The 27,711-nt window shown below is 45.1% G+C and overlaps 1 protein-coding gene across 8 annotated transcripts in view; it reads left to right on the top strand.

Moving 5' to 3' along the window:
* Positions 1 to 6,122, top strand: part of RHBDL3 (rhomboid like 3) — a 541,614-nt gene extending 535,492 nt beyond the window's left edge. For 7 of the 8 annotated variants that reach the window (XM_069199951.1, XM_069199956.1, XM_069199952.1 and 4 more), the window contains one exon: positions 35 to 6,113. In XM_069199951.1, the coding sequence (XP_069056052.1) occupies positions 35 to 306 (272 nt within the window). In that variant the 3' untranslated portion in view covers positions 307 to 6,113. Of the gene's footprint in view, positions 1 to 34 lie in introns of all 8 variants that reach the window. The other variant, XM_069199957.1, reaches the window with a different exon arrangement.
* The last annotated feature ends 21,589 nt before the right edge of the window (positions 6,123 to 27,711 follow it).

Raw genomic sequence — 27,711 nt, 5'->3', positions numbered from 1 at the left:
ATCTTAGACTGACCTCCTTTTGTTTTTCTTGCAGTGAGCTTTGAGTTTGGAAGAGCAGTGTGGCTAAGATTCCACCCCTCGGCGTACCCTCCATGCCCGTACCCCAGCTTTGTGGCCCACCTGGGAGGTGTGCTGGTGGGCATCACACTGGGCGTAGTCATCCTGAGGAACTATGAGCAGCGCCTGCAAGACCAGTCCCTCTGGTGGATCTTCAGCTCAAGCTACTTATTCTTTATACTGTTTGCTATTTTCTGGAATGTGTTTGCCTACTCTCTGCTGGACCTTAAGCTGCCTCCGCCGCCCTAGGGCCTTAGAAGCAAGAAGTCTGAATGCGAAAGGCTAATCGATCGTGCACACGCAAAAACTTTGAAAGAAGCTACTGCTTTCTACGAAATATTCCATGAATCAGCTAACAAATATGCACAAGTTATTAAAAGAATGCACAATCTATCTCTTAAACTATGCGAAAATGGGTGTTGGAAACCCCTCCAGCCCGGAGACATTTTCCTCACAAACCACAGAAACATCACCAGCCCATGACGGGATGTGTAGTCTCGTCCCCGATTGCTGATTTTTTTTTTTGGTATTAAAAAGAGATTTCTATTTTCTGATGAAGAGGACCAAGGAAAATCTTACCCAACAAGCAGAAAACCATTAGATTTAGTAAGCAGAATGCTCTCATTTCAGCAGTGCCAACTTGATGGTGTAACTATGTTAGTGTTTGACCAAATAGTTATTTATTAGTATAACTGAAATGTTCGATTCAAGAAGATAAACTATGACTTCCACATTACATAATTGCACAGCACTAAATCATGGCTATTCTTCAATATTTGCCTCAGCACCATGTGTCGATGTCCAGTTCAGAGTTGGTTTTAGCTAGTTGAGACCCGAGTAGATCTGTTGAGTGCCCAGAATAAGTTTGGCAAGAGCCTTGAGCTGCTTCTAAGTGTGGTATAACTATTCTCTGTCCCCAACCATGTGCCACTTGCTCCAGTCCCTTATCCTATGCCACAGCACACCGCACACCAGTTCTCCTGTCAGGAGAGGATGCAGAAGTCCTTCTCTGGGCCTATTATTGATGCTTCCCAGAAGCTGAAGATGGCTGGACATGGACGTGCCGCTGAGTGAATTCTCTCTTAAGGTTGCTTCTGCTGGCCTCGTGCATCCATCATTTGGCATCTGATCATCTCTGTCGCAGACAGCACTGAAACCCACAGGAGGACCCACCTGACACTGCTAATAACAGCTAGTTACCTGTAACTAGTTTACTGTGCCAGATAGAGGATTTCTGACCTCCTGGAAAACTTTCAGTGGTGGCAGGGAAACTACCAGTTCACCAGTGGGTCGCCCGTGGTGTCAGATCACACGTAATAAACAAAAGAGAATAATAAAATACCTTTCACATGTCTTACACACTACAAGAACCTGAGAACTAGTGATGTAGAGCCGCAGAAAGTATACGCTGTGGCCTACATTGCAGCCACATTCACTCGCTGCCCGCAGGTAAAGTAAGGGGCATAGAACTCCTGAAGATCATCTCAGTGATGTGTAACCACACCATGTTGCCAAGGTGAGTAGGTCACCAGAAAACTCCTCTATCACGTTTCTTATTTCTCAACGTATCACACTCAGTGGACATCACAATTCACATTGTTTTCCTCCAAAATGGGTGGAGGGCATGAAGTGATATGGGCCAACCTTAGAGGCTTTTGCCCTTTCCAAGGATTAACGGGTTTTACATAAACAGCTATAGAGTACATTGTTCGTCAATGAGACTTGAGCCTTGTTTTATCTACCTCAGGAGGAGGAAAAGCTGAGCTAACCTAGGCTGACCCATAGATCTTTCCAGGATTACAACAGATCTGATGGCGCAGCTGGCCAAGCAACCGTCTAGCCCAGTTTGAACCCAATCCCCAGCGCCTAACACAAGACTCAAGCAGCAAGGACACTCAGTTTGTGCTGTTAGCTTGAAACTCATGGAGCAAGATCATCCTCACGAACCTATTTAAAAAGTGTTTATTTTTTAATCCTAAATTATACTTATAAATTATTCAGAAAACTTTCCCTGGCTCACCTCTATGTAATAAGACTGGAGAAATACATTGCTGAAAGCCGGATTGTTGACCGCAACAGAAGTATAGACTGTACACATCATCAGCTGCGAAAAGAAGCACCGGCTACTATTTAAGCAATAAAGACTGTAGACTGGTCTTAATTTGTGTGTTAAGGACCAGAAAAGCACAGCTAGTCATGACGGACAGAGTGCCAGTCCTCGCTTCATCAATGCAGGATGCCCAGGGTGATTGTTCTACTGGTATTGACATCATTTTGTTGATTTCAACAGCATCTGTGCAATGGCGCTCACCCGCTATGGAGTGCCTTATGGGTCATATAGCAAAATATTTCAATAACTTTTAACAAACCACAATATGTTGTAACATAACATCGACTCGTTAACCAGGGGGTCTGTCCCTGCCCCTGGACATCTTTGTTTAACTGGATCTTCATTTTACTCCAAACTACCACTTTTCACCAGCTGCTGGCCACATCAGTGACACCTTCTGCCAATGTGAATGAGGGCTTTGTCGTCCTCAATCATGCTTTTATATAGATAATCCGTAAGAGGAGAAAGTTTCAGGGTAAATTCAAAGTTTTCACCATATCACACGTACACACGGCACTTTTATCTCCTCACCTTCATAAACATGGAAATGATCACACCTGAAATAGGTTCCACCTGGACAGGGTGGACTGCCACAGACTGTAACCTTACATGTTTATAGCTATTGTTTACATTTTTAGAAATGTATATATCTTATTTTGCACGATAATTTCTGCCTAGTATTAGGTAGAAAGACCGATGAGAGGCGGACTGTCCTACAGGGGTGAAAAGGATATTTCTCAGCAAGGGTGAGAAAGCTGTGGAAGAGTTAGTCACATGTCGGATTGTCTCTGAAAACCCTGTTGGACTGGGCAGAGCCTGACATGCGATTAGCTTACCCATTGTTGTAGGGCAATACCGAGACACCATGTTGAGCAGCCTAACAAATCCGGTGCTGCAGTAGTCTGCCTCTGAGGTTATCCTTCCTTTTCCTAAATTGTCCCACACCGCGGCGCCACTGCCCCATTCGGCAGGTCTCGGTGCCTTCCTGGAAGAACTATGAAAACTTTGAATGGTATCATGGCTTTCGTCTCTGTAGTTCCTGCAGAATGAAATAGCTTCTCCAAGGTTTTAAGTGACTTTTATTTCTAAAATATGTCACCATATTACATCTACATGTGAAGAAGGTTCCTTTCAATGTATAGCTGGATAAAATGCCAGATTTTCGGAAAATCCACATAAGAGAAATGTAATTACAGTTAATGTAAATGGAACTCCTGTTCATGATCAGTGTTATTTAAAGTCCGCATAAATCTGGCCATCGTGACCTATGTTTGGCACCACTGTGTTGGGAAATTACGTTGATTATAGGGGCGCTAGAAGTGATGCTGCACATGGCGCTGGTGCTATTTCAATTGATAAAGGTGTTTGGCCTGAACAATACTTATGCTTAACCAGGACCAAGCTGATTGTAAACCTTAATGTAGTTGAGCTTTACGCATTTACTTGCACAATGACTGTACATGTCTGTACTAATCAAAGCACCTTACCTATACCCTTATAAACACCCGTGGCATCTATGCTGTTGTGTCAAATCTCACTGTGCTAGATGTGCAGGGATGAATGTGGGACACAGGCTGCATACTGTATTTGGATACATTATAAAAATGTCTTAAAACTAAACAAGAAATCCCTGAAAGGTTGATCAAAAAGTAGATCCACTGTTACAGACGCCTATTGATATTACACCAAACTGTCAGCCCCTTCAGTCATTAACAACAGCCCATCATGTCCCTGACCATGTGAAACAACTCAACTCTGTCAACATGTCATAGATCAACGGGTAAACACAACTAAAAGTTCAACCAAAAAATATGTACGAATAAGGCTCAGGCTTTGGCATGCAATTTTGCTACTGCAATATTTAATCTCAGATGAAGACAACCTAGGAACGTGTGACCAGGCATTCAGCACAACTATACCAGTGGTTGCTGTCAAGCAGTTATCACTGATAGGTTAATCCTGTTTCCCAAGGTAGAATTCTCTTCAATGTGTATGCAACTTCAAAGGTGGAAATTGAGGTGTAATGCACGTCCTTTTCTACGTCATGATCCCACCACATTTTAATCAACAAATACACCAATGCATTTGCTTAACCAAGATGTTCTGCACTTGTTGTGGCAATACATATCTAGCCATTTCTAAAAAGGAGCAATGAACGTTAAAGTGTCATGCCATAAGCAATGGAGAGGGTAAGATGCAATCCACACGGCAGGCAGCACATGTGAAACCCACCCCAAAGTCGACTCTCTGATAAACACCCAAAAACTATACATATCCACCTGCTCTCTGTGCAGATGTGTAATTTGTCTTGTCCTGATGGCACCAACCCTGGGCGTAGCTAACGCCGAACCTTGGTTGAACTGTGAATTCTCCTGATAACCCACATTTTTTTAAATAACAATAGAAATGACGCTTGGGAGTTATTACCAGGTCCTGCCTGATAGTGACATAATTTTTTTGCTGGAGTCTGGGACCTGTTCATTGTGTCTTTACCATTATATTGTGAACTACAGGAGCCAAAGTCTAAGCCTTTTGGTGCTTATCTGACAGCAGCACACTTTCAGCCTAACCCAGACCCAGTGGTGTCTTTGGTGGATATACTGTTTATTAACTGATATCTTGGCCCGGTGGTGTTTCGATTAAAAGCACACTTGGTAAAATGTTTCCTGGGTCATCTTTGCCACACTAAATGGACAACGCACACAGGGTGTGCAGTAGAATTGCTCATTAGTAAGCTTTACTACACTTGGAACTTCTGGAGCAATCCACCATCGCTTAGGAGCACGTCTTGCTCTTATGTGTTGTTCCTCTTGCATGCTTAATTTCTCTCTCGTGATGCTGACGTTTGTTGTCCACTCTGACCAATCTGCTTCCAAAAACCATACGACATCTATGTGTCCTTCTTGGATCTGGCAGGAATAAGAAATGAACTCCCTTGTGTGATTTAGCTTCTAGTGCTCCTTCTTGAAGAGTTGTTCCCCCGCACCTGAGATATATAATGCTCCCTAAGAGCTTATATTATTACCAGAAGAAAGAAACTAATCTGTCATCCACCATGAGCCACAGGTCATGCCATTGATGGTATTCCATCAATGAGTAAGGACAGAGGTTCCCTGATAGGCAGAAGTGGTTGAGCGAGGTATCTCCACACTGCAGAGTCCAGAGGTCTCCCAGGAAGCCATAAAGGAAGCCGTCCAAGTGACGTGGACTTCCATGTGCCCGAGACTGAACTAAGAAAAGCACTTCATGGCCAATGATGGTGTCCGAAACAATGTACCACACCGTGGTTGGCTTTATTCTTAAATTCGCCCGATGAAGCATTCCACCATATTAAAGTGGTGATGTGTCAAGTGTGCTTTTCAAGATTAAACGGTGTCCTCGCACAGAAAAACGCAATCGTCTTCACACTTTCAGCCAATTGAGCACATCCCTCCGACCAAGACCAAAAAACATTCACCCTTTGACTTGTTACAGAATCCGCTCAATTCTTAGCGAATAAAATGCGTTTCCCAGACGTAAGATCTTTGCCCGTTGTGTTTGTGCCGATTCCTGCAACATTTCCTCTAAAATAATACTTAAAATACCTGCTCCGACCAGTTCTTCCACAGTAAACATAACCGAAGTAATACAATCAAACAATATCCTTTACAAACTCAGCACTGAAAGCTCTTGGGGTTCATGGCCTCGAAAAACAACCGCTGACTCCATGCGTCCCTTTCAAGGGCTAACCGAACAAAAACTTAGTTGAAATTAACAAAATGCTTGTTTTGGACTATTTTTGTACTTCTGTACATTTTATATATTTTTGTTGTAACAAATTTGATTTGAACATGAATGCCATTGAAATGTGTTTTGTAAATCCATTTGATTGGTTTTGTATTATATATTCAATGCAAACATGAGAACTTAAAGAATGTATGTATTTTAAATAAACAGAGTGCCTGTTAAAGAACCACCCTCATTTTTTTATTTTAACATAGAGTTCTAACTCACTTATAGATATCTTTGTGGTGAAATGCCAGTAAACCGAGACCTTGTTGCTGTAATTGCTGCTAAGGAGTACGGGATTTCACAATCTGTAAATAGATTTAGAGGTGGACTGGTCTATACAGAAATTGTAAGTCACGGACAGCCAATGCTTCCTAAAGCCAGGAGGCGAAAGGAGACTAAAAGGGGGATATGCAAAAAAATCACAAATAGACTCAAGTTATCCATTTTCTTGAGCTCCTCTTCTTTTCTGGTAGTGGAAAGGAGACGGAGGTCAGGAGATTCAGAATGGAATCCCCTTGGAGTCTCAGGCCATTTTACTCCGCGTTAACAACCACCCTGTGTAAGAAGTGCAGAGGCTCATTATTTCGGCGAACAAAAAAAACAAAAAGGGCTGAACAGATAGCTCTCTGAGGACATGTGGTGGATTGTTATAGAAAATGAGCTGACAAACTCTTGAAAGGAGTCCATGTTGGAAAATCTGTTCTTGAGCCAGCCCAGAAGCAAAGCTGACCCGGAGCCACCATGGCTGCCACTGACTTCATAAAGGCTATACTGTCCCTCAACATCCATGGCACCTAACATAGCCTTCATCCCAGGATTGAGGCTCAAACACCAGAGAAATATACCATAGATAAGGACTGGATTAGATATCTATGGAGCTAAAATTAGAAAGTAGAAGAGTCCGATCCTGGACATCTATTACAGCTCTTAGGCCCATAGTTATGAGACTCTTGCGCCGCCGTTTCATCCCTTTTTGTGATGCAACGGTGGCGAAAACCACTAATGCATATTTCTGAGGCAACGCAAAGCCATTTTGCGTGACTCTGAATGGCCTCATAAAAATGGAGAAAGGCAAAGCAGCGCAAAGCATTGCATTGCCTTACTCTGCGCTAGGGAGGTGTTCCATGGGAGTTGCAGTGGGTCGGACTTTGACGCATACCTAAATTTACAAGACTTTTACGCCTCACCAGGAGAGGCACATCAAGGAGAATGATCTTTTTTTCTCCTTTTTTTCCCTCTTTCTATGTCTGCAGCACATATAGACAGAGGAAACAGCTTCCCAGGATTTGTTTGTGTTGGAAGGTGCCCCAATCCTGCATGCAATGCAGGCGCCCTTGCACCATGATGCAAGAGTGCCTGCGTTGGAGCTGTGCTGCCAAAATGAGCCAGCGCAGGAGGAAAGGACAGGAATGTAGCATATTACTTGAATACGGTGCATTCCTGCCCTTTCCCTTTGACGCAGGTCATCACAGCAAGGTGACTTGCTGTGCTGCCCTGCACCGAAATCTCATAAATTTGAGCCTTATTCTAGGAACATCTGTGTGCACTCCACTGCACACATCCTTGTGTGTCCCTGGTTGGATCATGGTTTGTGGAATGAAACTACTGAAAAAGGGTCCTAACAAAGCATTTGGCATAGACCTGACTATGAATCTTACATAGTATGACTACACCACTAAGTTTCTGCATGAGAGCAAACACCAGTAGTAGCTCTAATCCACCCTTCTAGCCTCGGGAAGGAAGCCCAATCCCCATAACTGTGATAGAGGTAACAAAGAGGTCTGTTAGTCTGCAGGCAGTCCTCCCACATAGACAAAAAGAAAGTGTGAGGTTTCAGCAGAAACTGCAATGACGTGCATTGTGATGGAAAGCTGGCTGGAACGCCTCCTCTAAGTCAGTGGGGGCAGCATGTTGTTTTATATTAAAACATCTTGTTCTCAGAACAACCCTGCCCTGATGTATTATTCTGTGTAGAGTAGACACTATACTCTCTAGACCGGCAATACCCGGTAAACAGTTGTATATAGCCTTGGAGTGAGCACATGATGAAATGTGATGTAGAGAAATGAATAACAATTCTGCGTTGAAGGACAACTGATAACAATAATACAACATCACCCCTAAAATGAAGCCTTGCTAAAATAATAGGAGGAATCAATCAAGGATTTATAGAGCGCAAAATGACAAGTGACGAAGTGAGGGGGCACAGGCCTCCGACCTAAACTAAATAAATGTGCCTTCATAAGCACTAAAATAACCTCACAACAATGTTAAGAATTGGGATAGTTATGAAGCTCTAAAGTAAGTATTTTGTGGGGGAATCTGCTGTCCGGGATGGCTCCATTGTCAGCCCTAGGAATGAGTCTGTTGTAGTTTGAGGTAGCTGTAGCCATAAGTACATGGGTCTCAGAGTACTAGTGGATTGTACCTAAGAACAGAACCTGATTGTGGCTCCCTGATGATCCTGGGGGCCTGGAGAGCTTATTGATGTTCATTTTCACCAATGGTGTTTTGCACATTCAGGTCCATATTTATGGGATTTTGGCATAGGGCAGCACAGCAAGTCACTGTACTGTGCTGCCCTGCATCAAAGGGACAGGGTAGGAATAGGCTGTATCTATGGCATATGGTGCATTTCTGTCCTTTTCCACTGTGCTGGCACCATTTTGGCAGCCTAGTGCTAACGCAGACACCCTTGCACTAAGGTGCAATGGTGTCTGCCTTATAGGCAGGATTGTTTTTGTGGAGCAAGTTGCACCTTACTGCACAAAAAGAATCCTGGGAGGATTTTTCCTCTTTCTATGTGTGCTGCAGTTTTAAATAAACAGTCAATTAAGAAGGATGCGTTGCTAGACCGTACAGACCATTCTTGGATCCATGCTTCATAAAGCACAGATTTCTCCTTGTGATGTATCTTGCATTTTAATCTGCCGATAAACTGATCCAAGAAGGTTAAGGTACTTAAAAGTTTAAGCAGCCACATTGACTTAGTTCCTGTCTGTAACTGGCAAACAATGTAAGGAGCTAAAGCCATCAGAGATATGGTTACCTAATACCTCTTTAATGCCCATACCATTGGCTCACCAACAAACTTGGGAATCAGCTGCAGATGGTGTATTTGGCCAGTTGGAATGCCAGCCTATGAGGAAAATAAACAAACGTGCCCATCGCACCGACCAGCAGTGGCTATTTTGAAAAATAAATAAAATAATACAAAAAGAGCAGGGTCCAACAATGTTCTTAGGAACCCACTGCTGCTAAATATTCAGGCTGCTAAATGCCAAGACTTCCTACTTTTGATTCTGTCTCAAGCGTCATTCTTCCTCCACCCTCCTACACTTGCAGTCTCTATCTCACCCTGTGGGTTCTTTTTAATCCTTGCTTTCTACCTTTTTTCTTACATTTTCTAACTCTCTTGATATGGGTCAAAGTCTGATGTGAAAAATAAGTTCTGGTCCCCAAAATGAGTGTCAGTGCCCACCACCCACAACCACAGGGACGAGTTAAGCACTGCCTACCACACGCTTCTGTCATTTATGGTTAGAAAGGATAGAAAGCGTAGCATGATTTTTCTCACTTGCAAGTCGAAGATGCAGCTCTCCTCAAATTTGGAAATTTCATACTTAAACCAGGGTGTGAAAGATGACAGTAAGAGGAGGAATGATTATTTACCACCAAGAAGCAGGAGAGTCTAGATTAAAGTCAAGATCTTGAAGCTAAGCCTAACAGAGAGTGCAGCCTTGGAAACATCCAGAAGCCAATACTGACAAGACATTTGATCATTGTAGACATACAGGGGCATATTTACAAGAAAGTGGCGTATAGGTCCCTATGCACCACTTTTCTTGCATCGTCCCTGCCCCACCTAACCATGGTAGTCGTTAGGACAATAGCAGCAACATTTTTTATGCTATTTTGGCGCTTTGCTGCACTAACGTAAAACATTTTGCGCTACAGCAGCAAAGCACAGGGAGGCCCACTGATTAAAATGATGGAAAAAATGGCGCAGTGAAATGTTGTAAATTTTACTGTGCCATTTTTTCAGGCCTCCCTGCGTGGGAACCCTGGTGCAGGCATAATGTTGTGCAAGGGTTTACAAAGTTTACACTTTGTAAGTACGGCGCAGGAAAAAGGCCTCCTTAACGCCGCCTTAGCATAAAAAAATATGATACTAAGGCAGCGCAATGTGGCACTAGGGGCTTGTAAATATGTCTGGGACAACACCTAGATGGTAGATCCAAAGAGGAATCACACCAGATCAAAGTCTGCAGTGATCTTAAAAAGAGGAGTTGTGTAGCAATGTAACACCACTGGTGAGTGAGGGGAGCCACCCTACAAGTCAAAAAGGATTAGGCAGAAAGAAAAGCCCAAAATTTAGCTTGATATCTACCCAGATCTATAATGAAGGAAAGCATTGTAAATGCTTTTGAAGAGGTTTGGCTTTATATTTTTCAAGTAAGGCAGCAGGGTGTAGTGATCAACCACAATGAATGCAGCGAAGAGGTCTAATGAAATGATTTTCAGATAAACCCACCCCTTCATCAATGCAGTTTCAGTTCTGCGTCGACCCCTGAACCCTGACTGCATTGGTGAGAATCACACGTTCAAATCTAAGGTATGGAATGGGTTCATCATTAATTCACAAGCTTCACTATAACATCTAACTTCGAAATGGAATTGGCTGATTGTAAGGGATCTAAAGGTAGCTTTTATGTTGGGGAGTACAACGTTTGTTCTTTCACCTTCATGGGTACAAACGTCGTTAAACTAAAAATTAACAGACCTACAGAAAAGTAGAATAAAGAAGACAGGTGTTCCATGGTGAGTAAGCAATGTTAGAATCCAGTAGGCCTTTGCAGTGTGCATTTGTGGAGCAGGGCAAGAGGTTTTGTAATCAGCATCCTGTTTGAGGATGGCAAAACTGGTCAGATTTTCGAACTTTGTGAATTCACTTGCATTGATTGACAGTGGGCTACTGCCTAACAGACAAGCACTTAGGGGTATATTTATCAATCTTTTACGTAGTGCAATGCAGAAAGCCACCTTTGCTGCACTGCATGAAAGGAGATAGGCAGAAATGTTCCACATTTAACATTATACTGCGTATTCCTGTCCTTTTCTTGCACTGGCGCACTAGTGTGTCATGGTAAAAGGGTGCCTGCATTGCATACAGGATTGTTTTTGTGAAGGAAGAAAACTTTCCAGCACAACAAAAAAAATCCTCAGGTGCATTTTCCTCTTCTCATTACACCTCCACTGGGGAGGCGTAGCATTTTGAAGCATTCCCAGGTTTACCACTAATGGTAAATATGGGAATGCGCCAAAATCCATGGGTGGGTGCATGGCAACACTCATGCTCCACCCAAGGAACGCCTCCCTTGGGCAGAGCAACCCAAGGCAGGGATTTGTGCTGCCTTGCCTTAACCCATATTTATCAAGCCATGTAGGGCCACACAAGGTGGCCTTGTGTGGCTTGATAAATCTGACTTTAATTGTTGCATCGCCCTTGTGCAGCATAAGGGTGACTCAACACTGTAATAAATATGCCTCTGATTATCTAAGCTGCAACTCATTTAGCAAAGAGAACATCACCATCAATATGTTTGAAAAGCTTCCCGTGGCTTACTTAAGTCCATCCAGTGTCATTTTGCTTAAAGCAACCTCCAGCTGCATCTGGGGTGTCCCCAATGCCATTTGGATTTAGAATTGACAAGTCTCAAGCGAGTTGATGGTCCGTTGGTCCTCAGAGGAAAAAAACCTGCTGCTTCCCCTGCCTCTCTGGGTTCCATAGGCACTTGCAAAGGGATTCAAAGTAGAAAAAGAAACAGAGGTGGATAGCAACAGGAAAAGAGTTTCAGAGGAACATCAGGCTGGCATAAAATATACACAAGGTGAAAATATGGCCTTGTAATCCCAGAACAAGCATGTTTTTCAAGAAGTACAACACACTGGATGCTACAATCACTCTCCTCAAATTGGGAGGGCTGACAGAAAAGCCTTGAATTGGAAATTATGTCACAGCAATAAAAAATAGGAAGCCTTAATTTCCGCCAGGTTAAGAATGATCCAGATAAAGTACTTTCATATGTCATATCTGTCCCCACGGAGACTCCGACATATTCACCCGGGGACCCCTCCTGCCTGTATGAGATGTGGTCATCTGGGGTTGCACCTGTTGTTTGTGGCTTTGGAGTGTCTAGAGATACAACCTTTTTAGGTGAGGGTGGAGCAGGGCATCTTGGCGGTCCTTGGCTGTCCCATTGAGTTGAGCATGAGGGTGGCGTTGTTGGGCCTTCTGGAGAAGCTGGTGGGGGGGGGCGGAGGGGCTGAGAGCTGACCGAATATTTATAGGGGTTGCCTGCCTGGTGGCTAAGAGAGACAATGCACAGCTCAGGAGAAGCCCGACAGTACCATCACTCTCGAAGTGGCGTTCCGGAGTGGACTGGTGCTCTCGATTAGAAAAGCCAATCTACAAAGCACGGGGTTGTCCCCACAAATATGGGCTGCCTCTGTGAACTATGTTATCATGTTCTGTTGGGGAGGAGGGGGAGGTTTGCCGACTGTGGAAGATATTGCCTTGCCTTATTCAACAGGGCTATCATGTACTCACTGGCATGTAAGTGTTTTTATTCTGTTTTTGCTGCTTTCTCACGCATATTAAAAAAAAAAAAAAATGGTTATAAAACAAAATGAGAAGCCTTCTTACTATGGTAAAAAAATGCCTAAGAGACATCCCTTTTTGGAGAAAATTAAGTTCTTAAAATGACGAGAAGCAAAAAGAATAGGAGGATCCAACAGTCCTTAGCAAACAGGTAGCTGAATTAAAAATATGTATTTTTGTATTTTATATATTTATTTTTGTGATTTTTATATAATGCACCCAAGGGCATAAGATTGCTTAGCAAGATTTTATTTGACTTAAACATGAGAACAGACATTTGAGAGTGTGTGCGAGATGACAGATTAAGCCCAAGTATCTTTCAAAGAAGAGAGTCTTAGGGCCTGATTAAGATCTTGGCAGATGATGTTACTGTGTCACAAACATGATGGATATCCCGTCCGCCGTATTACGATTCCATTATATCCTATGGAGAACGTACGTTTGTGGCGGAGTATTCCAACTGTCAAGATCATAATCAGGCCCGTAATGTTTCTTTTTAAAGGTAGCTTGGTCTGGTGTTATATGGAGGGTCAGAGTATGGAAGCTCCAGATTATTGTAGCACTAGAGAAAACGATTGGTTCATGTTATCATTGCAGATTGAAGGTTGGAGGCTCATGCAGAAGGGATTGTGCGTTTCTTGTGTATTTTGCAACTGAGATGTTCAATGTACGCGTTAGGTAAATGGGCGAAGAGGAATGCAGGACCTTGTGTGTGGTGCATGAAATTTTTAATGCAACTCTTGCCTTAATAGGAAAAAGTTGGAGGAATAGCAGGATGGGTGTGATGGAGGCATATTTCTTGTGTCCCGTAACAAAGTGGGCTGCTGCATGCAGAACTATTCTGAGGGGAGCTAAGTGTGCTTTGGGGGTGCCTAAGAGGAGTGCGCTCCTGTGGTCAAGTCTTGAGAGAACCAAAGCTTGAATAACTGATTTTTAATTTTGTTCTGAAATAAACTGAGATTTTCAATGGTTATGGATTGACAATGTAAAGATACACATTTATAAGAAACAGCATTTTGAATGCTTAAAGCAGCTGAGGTAAAGTCAAATGCTTTGTAAATACTTTGCAGTGGAGTACACGCCTCTAAAGAACAGACTCTTCTGAAGAGGGAAACAGATACTAGGGAAGAAAGGACAGAACTCGTGTGACAGACACTGGCAGTGGGGGGTACAAGGTAGAAGGGAATAAGGAACAATCTTTGAAGTGTCTCATTAGGTGAACTGGAAGCCTAATTTTACCTTACTTTTCAGTAATAACTCCTAGCTTGCTGCAGTGGCCATCCGCGGCAGTAAAGCAGTTCAACAAGGTTTATTGAAAATTCAAGGTGGATCAGCTTTTCATAGTCAGAAGAACCTCATTAAAAACAGGAGAAGGAGTTTGGAGAGAAAGAAGGGCCAAATCGTCGGCCAGCAAAATCTTTTACATTGTGATTTTTGTAGTTTCATGTTCCATTTTTTTCCATTATAAATTTGGCCCTACTGGTCCCGGTATGAACGAGCTGCTGGCTAAAGCCTCACAAATGGCTGACTGGTTGACTTAGGACATGATTTAGCTGTTGTTTGGGTACATTAAAAGGGGGAACATGGGTGGAATGCCGTGGTCTAGACTCAAAGGCTCAAATATACTAACACTTTGCATCACAAAAGTGACATACGTGAACCCAGTGCAAAGTATTGTAGTGGGATTACTTTTATAGGAAGCATACCATGAGATGCACTGGAAAGTTGCCTAAAGTAGTGATTTGCACTACTTTGCCTTAAGGGGGCATACCATTGGTGGTACATGGGCATTCTCATGCAAGCATCCATGGGTTTCAATGGAAGACCCTTGCTACTAACATTGGTAGACAGGAATTGGAGAAAACTTTAAAACTCTGCAGAGTATTCCACATTTGCCTGTGTGCTGCACTGTACAGCACACTGTGGGAAAAATTGTAAACACAGTTTTTGTACTGGAAGGCAACTCTTCTAGTACAAAACCTATTTGTTTTTATAGAATACAGCACCCAGCCTTGCACTGTGATCCAAGAGTGCGGGGATTGGTACATTCCAGCTCAAGGACAGAGAAAAACAGCAGCATATTGTAGTACATAGAGTGCTGTTCAGCTCGCTCTTTTTCACAAAGCACTGCGAGTAAGTCTGCCCTGAGGAGTGGTCTGATTGGGGAAGTATAGGTGGCATCAAAGAACCAGTGAGCTGCCTCAATTAACATGCAGAAAGCAGGAGGCACAGCCCCAGTTCAAGTCTGTACAAAATGACACATCTGCCTTCTTGAAAAGTAGTTCAAAAGAGAATCCCAGAGCCACCTCAGAAAAATGATGAGCTGTATTTTTTTTTAAAAAGGCAGCAATTCTTTTGTGCAGAAGCAGTTATTTTGAGCAGCTAGTAATGAACTGTAAAGGAAATAAATATCAGAGCAGGTAGAGAGTCTGTAGAATGAGTACCAAAAACTAGTGACAGGAAGTCAGGTGTCATCAGTGGAAACATAGGGCCTCATATACAAGAAATGATGCACCGCTGCTGCAGTGGTGCATCAAAATATTACTGCAGCAGTACAACAGATCCTAACGCCATGATAGCGCAGTATTTACAAAAAGCGTAAAAAATATTATGCTAGCCTTTGCGCCGCTTGCAATAAAAAATTACGCTAATGCTGTAAAAGTGACGCTAGGCTGAGTAGTGGCACGTAATGTGAGGCAAGCCATCGTAGCGTAAGTTTTGCAAGCCGCAACCATTTAAAAACAGTCAAAATTTCTGCATTACAAAAACAAACACAACAGGAGTCACTCCAGAAGCAAACTTAGAGAATGCAGAACACCAGAGACACCAAGACAATCCAAGTACCTGCCAGGATGTCCAGGCAGACTCCCAGGAGAAGGGGAGTGAGGAGGAGAACAACATCCTAATCACTGAGGTGATGGAGCATCAACACCAGCTCTTTGTCACCTCTAAATTGCCAATAGGGAGGAAAGAAGACATATGGCAGTCCATTGTCAACAAGGTCAACAGTGTAGCAGAAGTCAGTAGAACAGTGAGCAATTGTAAAAAGCACTGGCATGATTACAAGCACAGGACAAAAGTGAAACTAGGCAGCAACTGCAAAGCAGCATTGCAGACCAGTACCTCAGAAGCAGCAGGATGACTTGGAGGAGATGGTACTAAAAGTCCCAGGACAGGACAGGGCGGCATATGACAAACAACAAACAACCTACAGGCTAAGTCGCAGCAAGGGACAATGTGGCAACCGGGCAATGTCATAAGGTGCAGGCAGCTATGTCCCAGTGCAAAAATGTACTGGGCCTCATTTACAAGGGTGGCGCAGCAAGTGCCTTGCTGTGCCACCCTACGCTACCAGGAAAGGCAGAAATGCGTCCTTTCCCCTTGAGCATTGCACCATGGTGCAAGGGTGCCTGTGTTGCAGGGATGACTCAATACGTGCAGGAAGGGACACCTTCCTGCACACAAGGAATCATTAATGGTGTATTTCTCTTTCAATGTGTGCTGAAGAATGCAGCACACATAAAAAGTGGAAAAACATGTTATTTCTCCCCATTGCACAACTTCAAGTGCCACCCCTGAAGTGGTGTAGGAATTGGACGCTTTCCCAGACTTTTAAATCTGCAGCAACACCCATGGAATGCACCTTACATGCAGTGTCATGTGTGAAAGGGGTCCATATTTACAAGGCCATGAAAAGCCACGCAAGGTGGCTTTGCTTGGGCTTGTAAATATGGCCCGGGACACAGCACCACCGGAGTGTCAAAATAAATTACAATCTAGTTGCGCAGTGTGCTTCTAGGACCTCATAAATGAGGCACTGAAAGTGCTACATCTGACACCTGGAATGTCAACCTGATTACTCATGTCAACATCTATCAGAGATCATCATTAACATAACTCGATCTCATTGCAGAGGATGAACCCATACCTCCTGGCCAGCTGACTGTCCTGGACTTTTCCGAGGATGTGGATGACCCGTTGCAAACCATAAATCCCGACACTCTCCAGCAATTCCTGGGTGCCATCCAGACACCATCCCCATTTCCGGGAGGCTTGACAGCATTGCCGGGTCTCCAGATGATCCGTCCAACATACACCACCTGCCAGCCCACCCAAAGCCCTGGACGCCCAGGACCCAGAACTGACATTCCAAAAGACTGTTAGGAGTCCAGCGTGAACTCGCAGATTAGGTGTGGGTGGGGATGGAGACCATCGTGGGCATCCTAGAGGCAGTCCATAGGTGCCTTAGGCCAAATAAGGAAAATACAGTGGCCATACGAGGCACCTACTTCTCCGCTCTGTGGCCTCCAACAGTCCCTGGCTGACATTGCTGGTGTCATGAGGCAAAGGCATGAGCAAATGCCCTGTGAAAGTGGCACCAGCGAGGTTGCTAACAGGCTTGGGGCTATACAAATGTCTTGGAGTCCATGGAGCAGAAGTAGGACTGCGTTATTGCTAGCTTGGGTGCCTACCACCGTGATGTTTCTGCTGTATTACAAAACCAGCAGATCCTCCTTGATGGAGTGCTACCTTATGTGTTGTCACAGATGAGAGATGCTGCGGACACAGGATCCACATCATCTGCCCCTGATGTGTGTGTGTCTCCCTCTACTTCAACACCTAGAACACTCCTGTCACAGGAGGCACAGCATACATCAGAGGAAGAAGATGTGAAATACACATCTTTCAGCAGAAAAACAGCATGGTAGCAATTCCCTGTGGCACATACCACTTTCTCCTTTGCCCTTTGTTTAAGATCATGCCAGTGTTCAAACACCTGCCACTGTCCTCAGTTTAAGGCTCCCTCTGTTGACCTCTCACATTTGTCGACTGTCATCGTGGCCAATCTTCCCTAATGGCAATGTGGTCCTCCTCCTCACTGGAGCACTCCTCTCCTACACATGTCCCATGACATGTTCCCCCCATGGACTCTGTCTGGATATCCAATGATTTTAATATATCTGTTGGGGTTGTTGTCTCATGAAATTAACATCAGTACATCACATAACTTTTGCAACTGTAAACAAAACCACCAACTACAACCTGTTTGTTCTATGTGTGTCTGAAGCAGGACCATTTGAACTTGTTGGATTGTCTGAAGAAAATACACTGACTACTTACTAAAGGGACGTGTGGATTGGAGCTAGAGACAAAGCCACAGAGACCAAGTAAAACATATTTTAGGTACATGATGTGCATGTTGACTAGCATCGGTTCCTGGGGCCTCCAAGCATGTAGTACAACATGTATCATGCAGTCATTGTTAAAAATGATGTAGCTCATACCAGAGATGGCTGGTATACCCCTAGATAGTAGAAAAATTGGTGTCACAACAAAATGATGCAAGTGTGAGGCTGTAAGGGGCATGCATCAGAGTAAAAAATCCTTGAATTAGGGTGAGGGCAAGAACCACAACATCCCACCGATGCATGTCCCATGATTTACCTCTGTTGGGATGTGTATCCATTCGCAACCAGATTGTCTCTTGCACTGCTCAACAATGTCTGTAGGTAGCTCATGTGATTCTATGCCCAACCTAACAGGTAGCTGCCCCCAGGGAACTCACCTAGTCAGATATGTAGCAAAATACTGCTAGCAAAGGCAAAGGCATGTACCTAACAATACCTGACCAGACATGCTAACCTCTACACAGTAAATCAAGATAGAGACTCATATGTAGTTAACAATAACAACATTTAATAAACATTAAATATCTGTCACAAAAAATAACTAAACTACTCATTCTAACTATCCTAACCTAACCTGCACTACCTAATCCTGCTTAATACCTATGCCTATCTTAACTTAACCTAACTTGACCTATACATTCAATGCCACATGATAAACAACAACCCCGAACCCCTTAAACCACATCTGAAGACAAGGACAACAGTAAGTACAGCTATATAAAAACTAAACACTATGCCTAAACACATATAGATTTTTTTTTTATTTTTTATGGAATTGTTTTTTCTTTTTTTCCTTTTCAATCAAAAACACATACCTTACACATCACCCCCCCTAAAAACTCCTAAAAAATTAAAATAAATAAAAATGTACCCACCCCTAATATGAACTACAAAATACTAACTCTAACCTACACTATACTAACTTACCTACACTAAACTATCTAATGAAGCCAACAGTACAAATAACTATCTACAAGGGAAGGCAGGGTCCACTGGGCTCATCATGCCCCTCTGTCTCTGCAGCGCCTGCTTTATTTGATGGAGCAGGATGTGCATGCTGTCCAGTTTGTGCTCTAGCCCAGCAACGACTTCTTCCATACTACCCAAGTAACTGCATGTGTCCCACTACGCAGACCATTGCCTTTATATACGTGTCAGATATGCATGTAGCCTTGCTGCATACCAGCACTCTGCACAGCCATTTGGCGTGTCTGCATGCATGCCCAAAATCTCATCTGCACAGGGATCTTAGGATGGTAATGGCTAATGGTGTTCCCAGTATTATCATGTTTGCAGTACATTTTGCAGGCTATAATGGCCACCACTATCTGAGGATGGATTGGTCATTGGCATGTTGCATGACAATGTTGTGCAGACATTCTTCTGCTCCAACACACATTGCCATGTTTGCGAGGATGACAGGGGATAGCAATGTTGATCCATCCAACATGGGGCATCAAACCACATGGATGGGCACTTAAACTGCAGTGCCAAGTGTGGAATGCTGACCTTTGTCCTGCTACACTTAGGGCCTTATTTATAAGTCCATCAGTCCTGGAAGAACATAATTTCCTGTGGCGCTACTATGGCACCCACAGCAGGAACATGATTTAGAAACTACATGATGCCACCCTGGATGGCTTGTTGTGACCCTGTAATCCTTGCACATGCCCTGTCATTAATGTGTTGTGACTCATCCCTCCTGTGTGAGTTAGCCATACACATCATATGTAGATTGCTCAACAACACAACCACTCCCAAGCACAGACACAAGGACTGTGAGTTGAAGAGAAAGTGAAAGTAACTTCACAGTTCCTGGTTTGCAGCATGGCTGATCCATTGTATCACTTCCTGCATGTATGTGTCATATTTCCTGCCAATGCGTTGTTTCTTTTGACGCTTCAGGGCAAAGCATGGATTTTTAAGAAGGCACGTCAAAGCACAATGAGGAAACTTGTTCGGTATGAAGCATCATTTTTGCTTGACGCAATGGCTGAAAACACACATGCATTTGCCTTGTGTCATTTTTTTATGTAATAAGGAAACTTGTATTTATGTATAGTGCAATGTGGAATGACTGTAAGTAGTAATGGGGATTGCTATGTTGCCTGTGGATGGTTGGGTTTATATGGTTCCTGTCTTCCTATATTCCCAATGTGTGTGTTGAGAGTGTACATATTGTACATATGTGACAGTGCACTTATAACTATGAGCAGACTATGCATAGGGACCAATCCCTATGTTTGGATAATAGCACACCTTGTAATCAGTGCCCCGTGTGGTAACTATATACTGGCAGATGATTTCATTGTTTAGAGTACCCCCAGAGGTGCCCTACACTGCCCATAAATGAGGTCAGCACACCTACATCTAGGCCAGCATAGATGTATACAAATCTCTGCTGGGTCCCAGGGTGTAGACAGCAGGCTGTCAGTCAACTTGTGGGGGGAGGGGGTACAGTCTCCAGTGCAGTCAAGTATTGTGATAGCCTGGGCACCCATGTGAATTGATGTATGGATGGTGCCATATGCCCATGTTCCCCTCATCAGGGAACACACTGCCAGAGCACCTTTGGAAAAGGACTTTGCCCCTGGCCCCACATCTTCCTTACAGCACACAGTCCAAATCAGAGTGGGGTTCTTATTGGCAGATGCCCAGACACACCTACACAAGAGTGTGCACCCTCTGTTGTTGCCACAGCCACTGTGAGTCTCCCTACACCACAGCTTGGTCATGATGATCAGCACAGACATGTGCAGCCTCTTCAGCCATTGCCATGGACCCCAGGGGGCCACAAAGTGCCTGCAAAGGGCCATTGTGCACCTGTAGAACTTATACCACACATAACCTGTTGTTGTTACTGTTGCACTTAAGGTGCCATTTCTAACTGGAGTACCATGTGAAGGGGCAGAGGCCAGTCCATTTAACATTATTTGTGGTGCCGTTGACCGTCACTCATGCTGCATTGTTCCCACACCATCCATGCCTTTGCATGACCTCTGACATACTTATACAGCAAAGCAGCATGCATCACACCTTTAGTACACTCTGCACCAGGATGGTGTTGCCTATGCATAGCAGTAGGTGTACAAATGCAGTATCCATATATTGTAGGAGTGTGACTGGTAATGGACTTGCATAGACCAGATGCCGTCCCAAACTTGTCAGGCATCCCCAGTAGCGCATAAACATGGATGTATCGATTGATGTGTCCTTGGCCCATCAGTTTCAATTTATCCTGCATTAAGTAGCTCACATTGGCCCTGTTGGACTGAGACATGGATGTTACTTGAGCATGTAGATGTTGAGTGGACTGTGATACACAATGCCAGCAGGTTGCATGATTATGTGAGCCTCGTCTAAAGCCCCATGTTGACGTCAGCCTGTTTACATTGGTCATCCATGTGGGTTGTCTAGCACTGATGCCCCCAACAATGTCCCTGCAATACACCAATTAACCCGTGTGACACTTGTGAGCCTCTTGGGATGCGCTCAGTTACTCCATAGCTATAAGTCCATGATGAGTCACATAGATGGACTTAGCATGGCCTCATGGATATTTTTGAGGGGCTTGTGCCATCAGATGGTCCATGTGAGGGGTGACACCAGCATCATCAGCCTGTGTTACCTGGGCTTATATCTGTATGACTTTCCATCCTAGGTGAGACCACTAGCAGCCGCCTGTGTTTCTGATTACAGTCTTATGTCTTCTTTCCAGTATTATTTATGATGCCTACTACAGTGGCAGGTTGTTGGATACCTCATTACCAATCTTTGGAGTCCTTTCATGATTCATTGAGCTCCTTCATTGCAATGAACGAGTTGCTTACCTTCGGTAACGCCTTTTCTGGTGGATACATTAGCTACCTGTGGATTCCTCACTTATTGAATTCTCCCCCTGCACCAGCTTTCGACGGAAATCTTCTTCCTAGCTTCCGCACGTCGACAAGGACGTCACAATTGCCCACGCGACGCCGTCTGACGTCATACAGGCAATAAGAGGTCCTCGCCGACGTGCCGACGTCAGTACCAACATTTTTTACGTGCCTCTGAGACGAATAAGCCATTGAAATAATTAATCATATAACCACATTTAATTACACCAAAAGATAAAAAACATTATTCCAAAATGTCAATAGTGTACATAGCAATCTTACTAACTCTTTTCTCTTTTTTTTTCTTTTTTTAAAGAACTTAAGTACATAAATATATACAATATATTTGAAAGTCATTAAACACCAAGAGGAGCACACCCAAGGATAGCTTGGTAAGACCAGACAGGCAACGGGGAGGTGGGAGGGACCGTGAGGAATCCACAGGTAGCTAATGTATCCACCAGAAAAGGCGTTACCGAAGGTAAGTAACTCGTTCTTCTGATGGATACAACTACCTGTGGATTCCTCACTTATTGAATAGAATCCCAAAGCAGTACCGCACTCGGAGGAGGGTGCCTGAATGGTCAAACCAAGAAATCCTGCAGCACTGACCGTGCAAAATGGCCATCCCTCCTAACCTCCGAATCTAAGCAATAATGTTTTGCAAAAGTATGGAGGGATGACCAAGTTGCGGCCTTGCAGATGTCAACCACAGGAACACCCCTAGCCAAAGCCGAAGAGGCCGACTTAGCTCTGGTGGAATGAGCTCTTATTCCATCAGGGGGTTCTTTCTTTGCCAGAGAATAACACAGCTTAATGCAAAGAATGACCCACCTGGAGAGTGTTCTCTTGTGGACTGCCCTTCATCTCCTCTTTCCCACGTACCCGATGAAGAGTTGATCCTCCAATCTAAACTCCTTCGTTCTGTCCACGAAGAAGCTCAGCACTCTTCTCGGGTCCAAACAAAGTAGTCTTTCTTCCTCTTTCGAAGGATGAGGTGGAGGATAAAAAGAGGAGAGAGTAATAGACTGGCGCATATGGAAGGGTGAAACAACCTTCGGTAAGAAAGCAGCCTTGGTCCTCAACACCACCTTATCTACATAGAAGGATGTATAAGGGGGCTTAACAGAAAGAGTCTGCAGCTCACTCACTCTTCTAGCTGAAGTAATTGCAACAAGGAAAACAGTCTTCAAAACCAATAACCTTATAGGGCAAGAATGCATTGGCTCAAACGGCGAGCCCATAAGAAAAGTTAAGACTAGATTTAAATCTCACTGAGGCATAATGAAAGGAGTGGGAGGAAATTTATTGATGAGACCTTTTAAAAATCTTAATACTAAAGGAGATTTAAATAAGGAAGGTTGGTCTGGGAGACACAGAAAGGCTGACAGGGCCGACAAATAGCCCTTGACTGTAGCCACTGCACAACCCCTCTGTGCCAGGGACAAAGCAAAAGACAAGACATCTGATAAGTGGGCACATAAGGGATCAATTTGTCTTTCTCCACACCAACACACAAATTTAGCCCACCTGCTAGCATAGATAGATTTAGTGGAGTGTCGCCTGGCCGATAAAATAACATCCACTACCTCAGGTGGGAGAGAAAAGGAACTCAGGTTGCCCCGTTCAATCTCCAGGCATGAAGGTGCAGGCTCTAGAGGTGGGGGTGTAAAACCTGCCCCTGCGATTGTGAGAGGAGGTCTGCCCTGAGAGGGAGACGGAGCGGGGGGCACAGAGAGAGTTGGAGAAGATCTGAATACCATACCCTCCTTGGCCAATCCAGAGCTATTAAGATGACTTGGGCCCGGTCTTGGCGAATTTTCCTCAGAACCCGAGGAATCAAAGGTATAGGGGGAAACGCGTAAAGCAACTGGTCGCACCAGGACATCTGAAACGCGTCCCCCAACAATCCTTGCACCGGATACTGGAGGCTGCAGAACAACGGGCAGTGCGAGTTCTCCAGAGTGGCAAAAAGATCTACCCGAGGGATTCCCCACATCTGGAAGATCTGTCGGACTAGATCTGGGTGAAGACGCCACTCGTGATCGGTCGAGAAGTGCCAACTGAGACTGTCTGCACGCACGTTCAGGACTCCGGCCAGATGGTTTGCTACCAAGCAAATCCGATGGTCCCTAGCCCAGGACCATAGCCGCAGAGCTTCTCTGCAGAGAAGGTACAACCCTACTCCTCCCTGTTTGTTTATATACCACATCGCGGTAGTATTGTCCGTCAAGACCTGAACCGACTGACCGCGGAGGGAAGGGAGAAAGGCCTTGAGAGCCAAACGTATTGCCCGCAACTCCAACAGATTTATATGAAACATCTGTTCCACTGGAGACCAAAGACCTTTGATCTCCAGGGACCCCAGATGAGCTCCCCACCCTAGAGTGGAAGCATTCGTTATTACTGTGGTCACCGGCGGAGGTTGTGAAAACGGCCTTCCCTGAGAAAGATTGCCGTCCGCAATCCACCATCTTAGATCCACTGCAGCGTCCCTGGAGATCTTTACCGATCCCTCAAGATCTCCTTTGTGTTGAGACCACTGCTTCCGGAGGCACCACTGAAGAGCCCTCATGTGCCAGCGAGCGTGAGTGACCAACAAAATTTCAAGAAGCAAACAGACCGAGCAGACGCAGGATCTTGAGGACTGGAATGACCGCTCCACTTTGAAACGTTGGAACCAACACCTGAATGTCCTGAATCCGCTGAGGCGGAGGAAAGGCGCGATTCAACGTTGTATCCAGTACTGCCCCTATGAACAGGAGGCGCTGAGAGGGCTCCAGGTGATATTTGGGCACGTTCACAGAAAAACCCAGGTCGAACAACAACTGGGTTGTCGACTGCAGGTGACGCAACACAAGCTCCGGAGACTTGGCTTTGATCAATCAGTCGTCCAGGTAAGGAAATACCGCTATCCCCTTCCTTCTGAGCTCTGCCGCAACCACCGCCATCACCTTTGTGAAGACTCGAGGTGCTGAAGTAAGACCAAACGGAAGGACCGCAAACTGATAGTGCCGCGATCCCACCACAAACCGGAGATACTTCCTGTGCGACTTGAGTATCGGGATATGAAAGTAAGCATCCTGCAAGTCGACAGACACCATCCAATCTCCTTCGTTCAACGCCAAAAGCACCTGAGCTAGGGTCAGCATCTTTAACTTTTCCTGTTTGAGGAACCAATTCAAGATCCTCAGGTCCAGAATTGGCCTCAAACGACCATCCTTCTTGGGGATCAGGAAGTATCTTGAGTAACAACCCTGACCCCTCTCCTGCTCTGGAACCAACTCCACCGCACCCTTTGAAAGGAGGATTTGAACCTCCTGTTCTAGTAACAGGAGATGCTCTTCTGAACAGTAGGAAGGGCGGGCGGGATGGGGGGTGGAAACTCCAGAAAGGGAAGGTGTGGGAAAGTACCATCTTGCCTGGCATGTTACCCCCATTTTTCACTGTATATATGTTGTTTTAGTTGTATGTGTCACTGGGACCCTGCTAGTCAGGGCCCCATTGCTCATAAGTGTGCCTGAATGTGTTACCTGTGTTATGACTAACTGTCTCACTGAGGCTCTGCTAATCAGAACCTCAGTGGTTATGCTCTCTCATTTCTTTCAAATTGTCACTCACAGGCTAGTGACCAATTTTACCAATTTACATTGGCTTACTGGAACACCCTTATAATTCCCTAGTATATGGTACTGAGGTACCCAGCGTATTGGGGTTCCAGGAGATCCCTATGGGCTGCAGCATTTATTTTGCCACCCATTGGGAGCTCTGACAATTCTTACACAGGCCTGCCACTGCAGCCTGAGTGTGCACTACTTGTAGCTTCACAATGGTAACTCTGAATATGGCCATGTAATATGTCTATGATCATGGAATTGCCCCATCTATACCATCCTGGCATAGTTGGCACAATCCCATGATCCCAGTGGTCTGTAGCACAGACCCTGGTACTGCCAAACTGCCTTTCCCGGGGTTTCACTGCAGCTGCTGCTGCTGCCAACCCCTCAGACAGGCATCTGCCCTCCTGGGGTCCAGCCAGGCCTGGCCCAGGATGGCAGAACAAAGGACTTCCTCTGAGAGAGGGTGTTACACCCTCTCCCTTTGGAAAATGGTGTGAAGGCAGGGGAGGAGTAGCCTCCCCCAGCCTCTGGAAATGCTTTCATGGGCACATTTGGTGCCCATTTCTGCATAAGCCAGTCTACACCGGTTCAGGGACCCCTTAGCCCTGCTCTGGCGCGAAACTGGACAAAGGAAAGGGGAGTGACCACTCCCCTGACCTGCACCTCCCCTGGGAGGTGTCCAGAGCTCCTCCAGTGTGCTCCAGACCTCTGCCATCTTGGAAACAGAGGTGCTGCTGGCACACTGGACTGCTCTGAGTGGCCAGTGCCATCAGGTGACATCAGAGACTCCTTCTGATGGGCTCCTTCAGGTGTTGCTAGCCTATCCTCTCTCCTAGGTAGCCAAACCCTCTTTTCTGGCTATTTAGGGTCTCTGTCTCTTGGGATTCCTCAGATAACAAATGCAAGAGCTCATCCGAGTTCCTCTGCATCTCTCTCTTCACCTTCTGCCAAGGAATCGACTGCTGACCGCGCTGGAAGCCTGCAAAACTGCAACATAGTAGCAAAGACGACTACTGCAACTCTGTAACGCTGATCCTGCCGCCTTCTCGACTGTTTTCCTGGTGGTGCATGCTGTGGGGGTAGTCTGCCTCTCTGCACTAGAAGCTCCGAAGAAATCTCCTGTGGGTCGACGGAATCGTCCCCCTGCAACCGCAGGCACCAAAGAACTGCATCACCGGTACCTTGGGTCTCCTCTCAGCACGACGAGCGAGGTCCCTTGAATCCAGCAACTCTGTCTAAGTGACTCCCACAGTCCAGTGACTCTTCAGTCCAAGTTTGGTGGAGGTAAGTCCTTGCCTCCCCACGCCAGACTGCATTGCTGGGAACCGCGACTTTTGCAGCTACGCCGGCCTCCGTGCACTTCCGGCGGAAATCCTTTGTGCACAGTCCAGCCTGGGTCCACGGCACTCTAACCTGCATTGCACGACCTCCTAAGTTGTTCTCCGGCGACGTGGGACTCCTTTGTGCGACTTCGGGTGAGCACCGTTTCACACATCCTCGTAGTGCCTGTTTCTGGCACTTCTCCGGGTGCTGCCTGCTGCTGAGAGGGCTCCTTGTCTTGCTCGACGCCCCCTCTGTCCCCTGATGCAATTTGCGACATCCTGGTCCCTCCTGGGCCACAGCAGCATCCAAAAACACTAACCGCACGATTTGCAGCTAGCAAGGCTTGTTGGCGGTCTTTCGGCGGGAAAACACTTCTGCACGACTCTCCACGGCGTGAGGGATCCGTCCTCCAAAGGGGAAGTCTCTAGCCCTTGTCGTTCTTGCAGAAACCTACGCTTCTACTGTCCAGTAGCAGCATCTTTGCATCCACAGCTGGCATTTCCTGGGCATCTGCCCATCTCCGACTTGCTTGTGACTTTTGGACTTGGTCCCCTTGTTCCACAGGTACCCTCGACTGGAAATCCATTGTTGTTGCATTATTGGTTTGTGTCTTTCCTGCAGAATTCCCCTATCACGACTTCTATGTCCTTTGGGGAACTTTAGTGCACTTTGCACTCACTTTTCAGGGTCTTGGGGTGGGCTATTTTCTAACCCTTACTATTTTCTAATAGTCCCAGCGACCCTCTACAAGGTCACCTAGGTTTGGGGTCCATTCGTGGTTCGCATTCCACTTTTGGAGTATATGGTTTGTGTTGCCCCTATCCCTATGTGTCTCCATTGCATCCTATTGTAACTATACATTGTTTGCACTGTTTTCTAATACTATTACTGCATATTTTGGTATTGTGTACATTTCTCTTGTGTATATTTGCTATCCTCATACTGAGGGTACTCACTGAGATACTTTTGGCATATTGTCATAAAAATAAAGTACCTTTATTTTTAGTATATCTGTGTATTGTGTTTTCTTATGATATTGTGCATATGACACTAAGTGGTACTGTAGGAGCTTCACTCGTCTCCTAGTTCAGCCTAAGCTGCTCTG

Source organism: Pleurodeles waltl, chromosome 7 (assembly GCF_031143425.1).
Source record: "Pleurodeles waltl isolate 20211129_DDA chromosome 7, aPleWal1.hap1.20221129, whole genome shotgun sequence".
NCBI lineage: Eukaryota > Metazoa > Chordata > Amphibia > Caudata > Salamandridae > Pleurodeles > Pleurodeles waltl.
The sequence above is the reverse complement of the archived record's forward strand: the minus strand, read 5'-3'. Positions and strand labels throughout refer to the sequence as shown.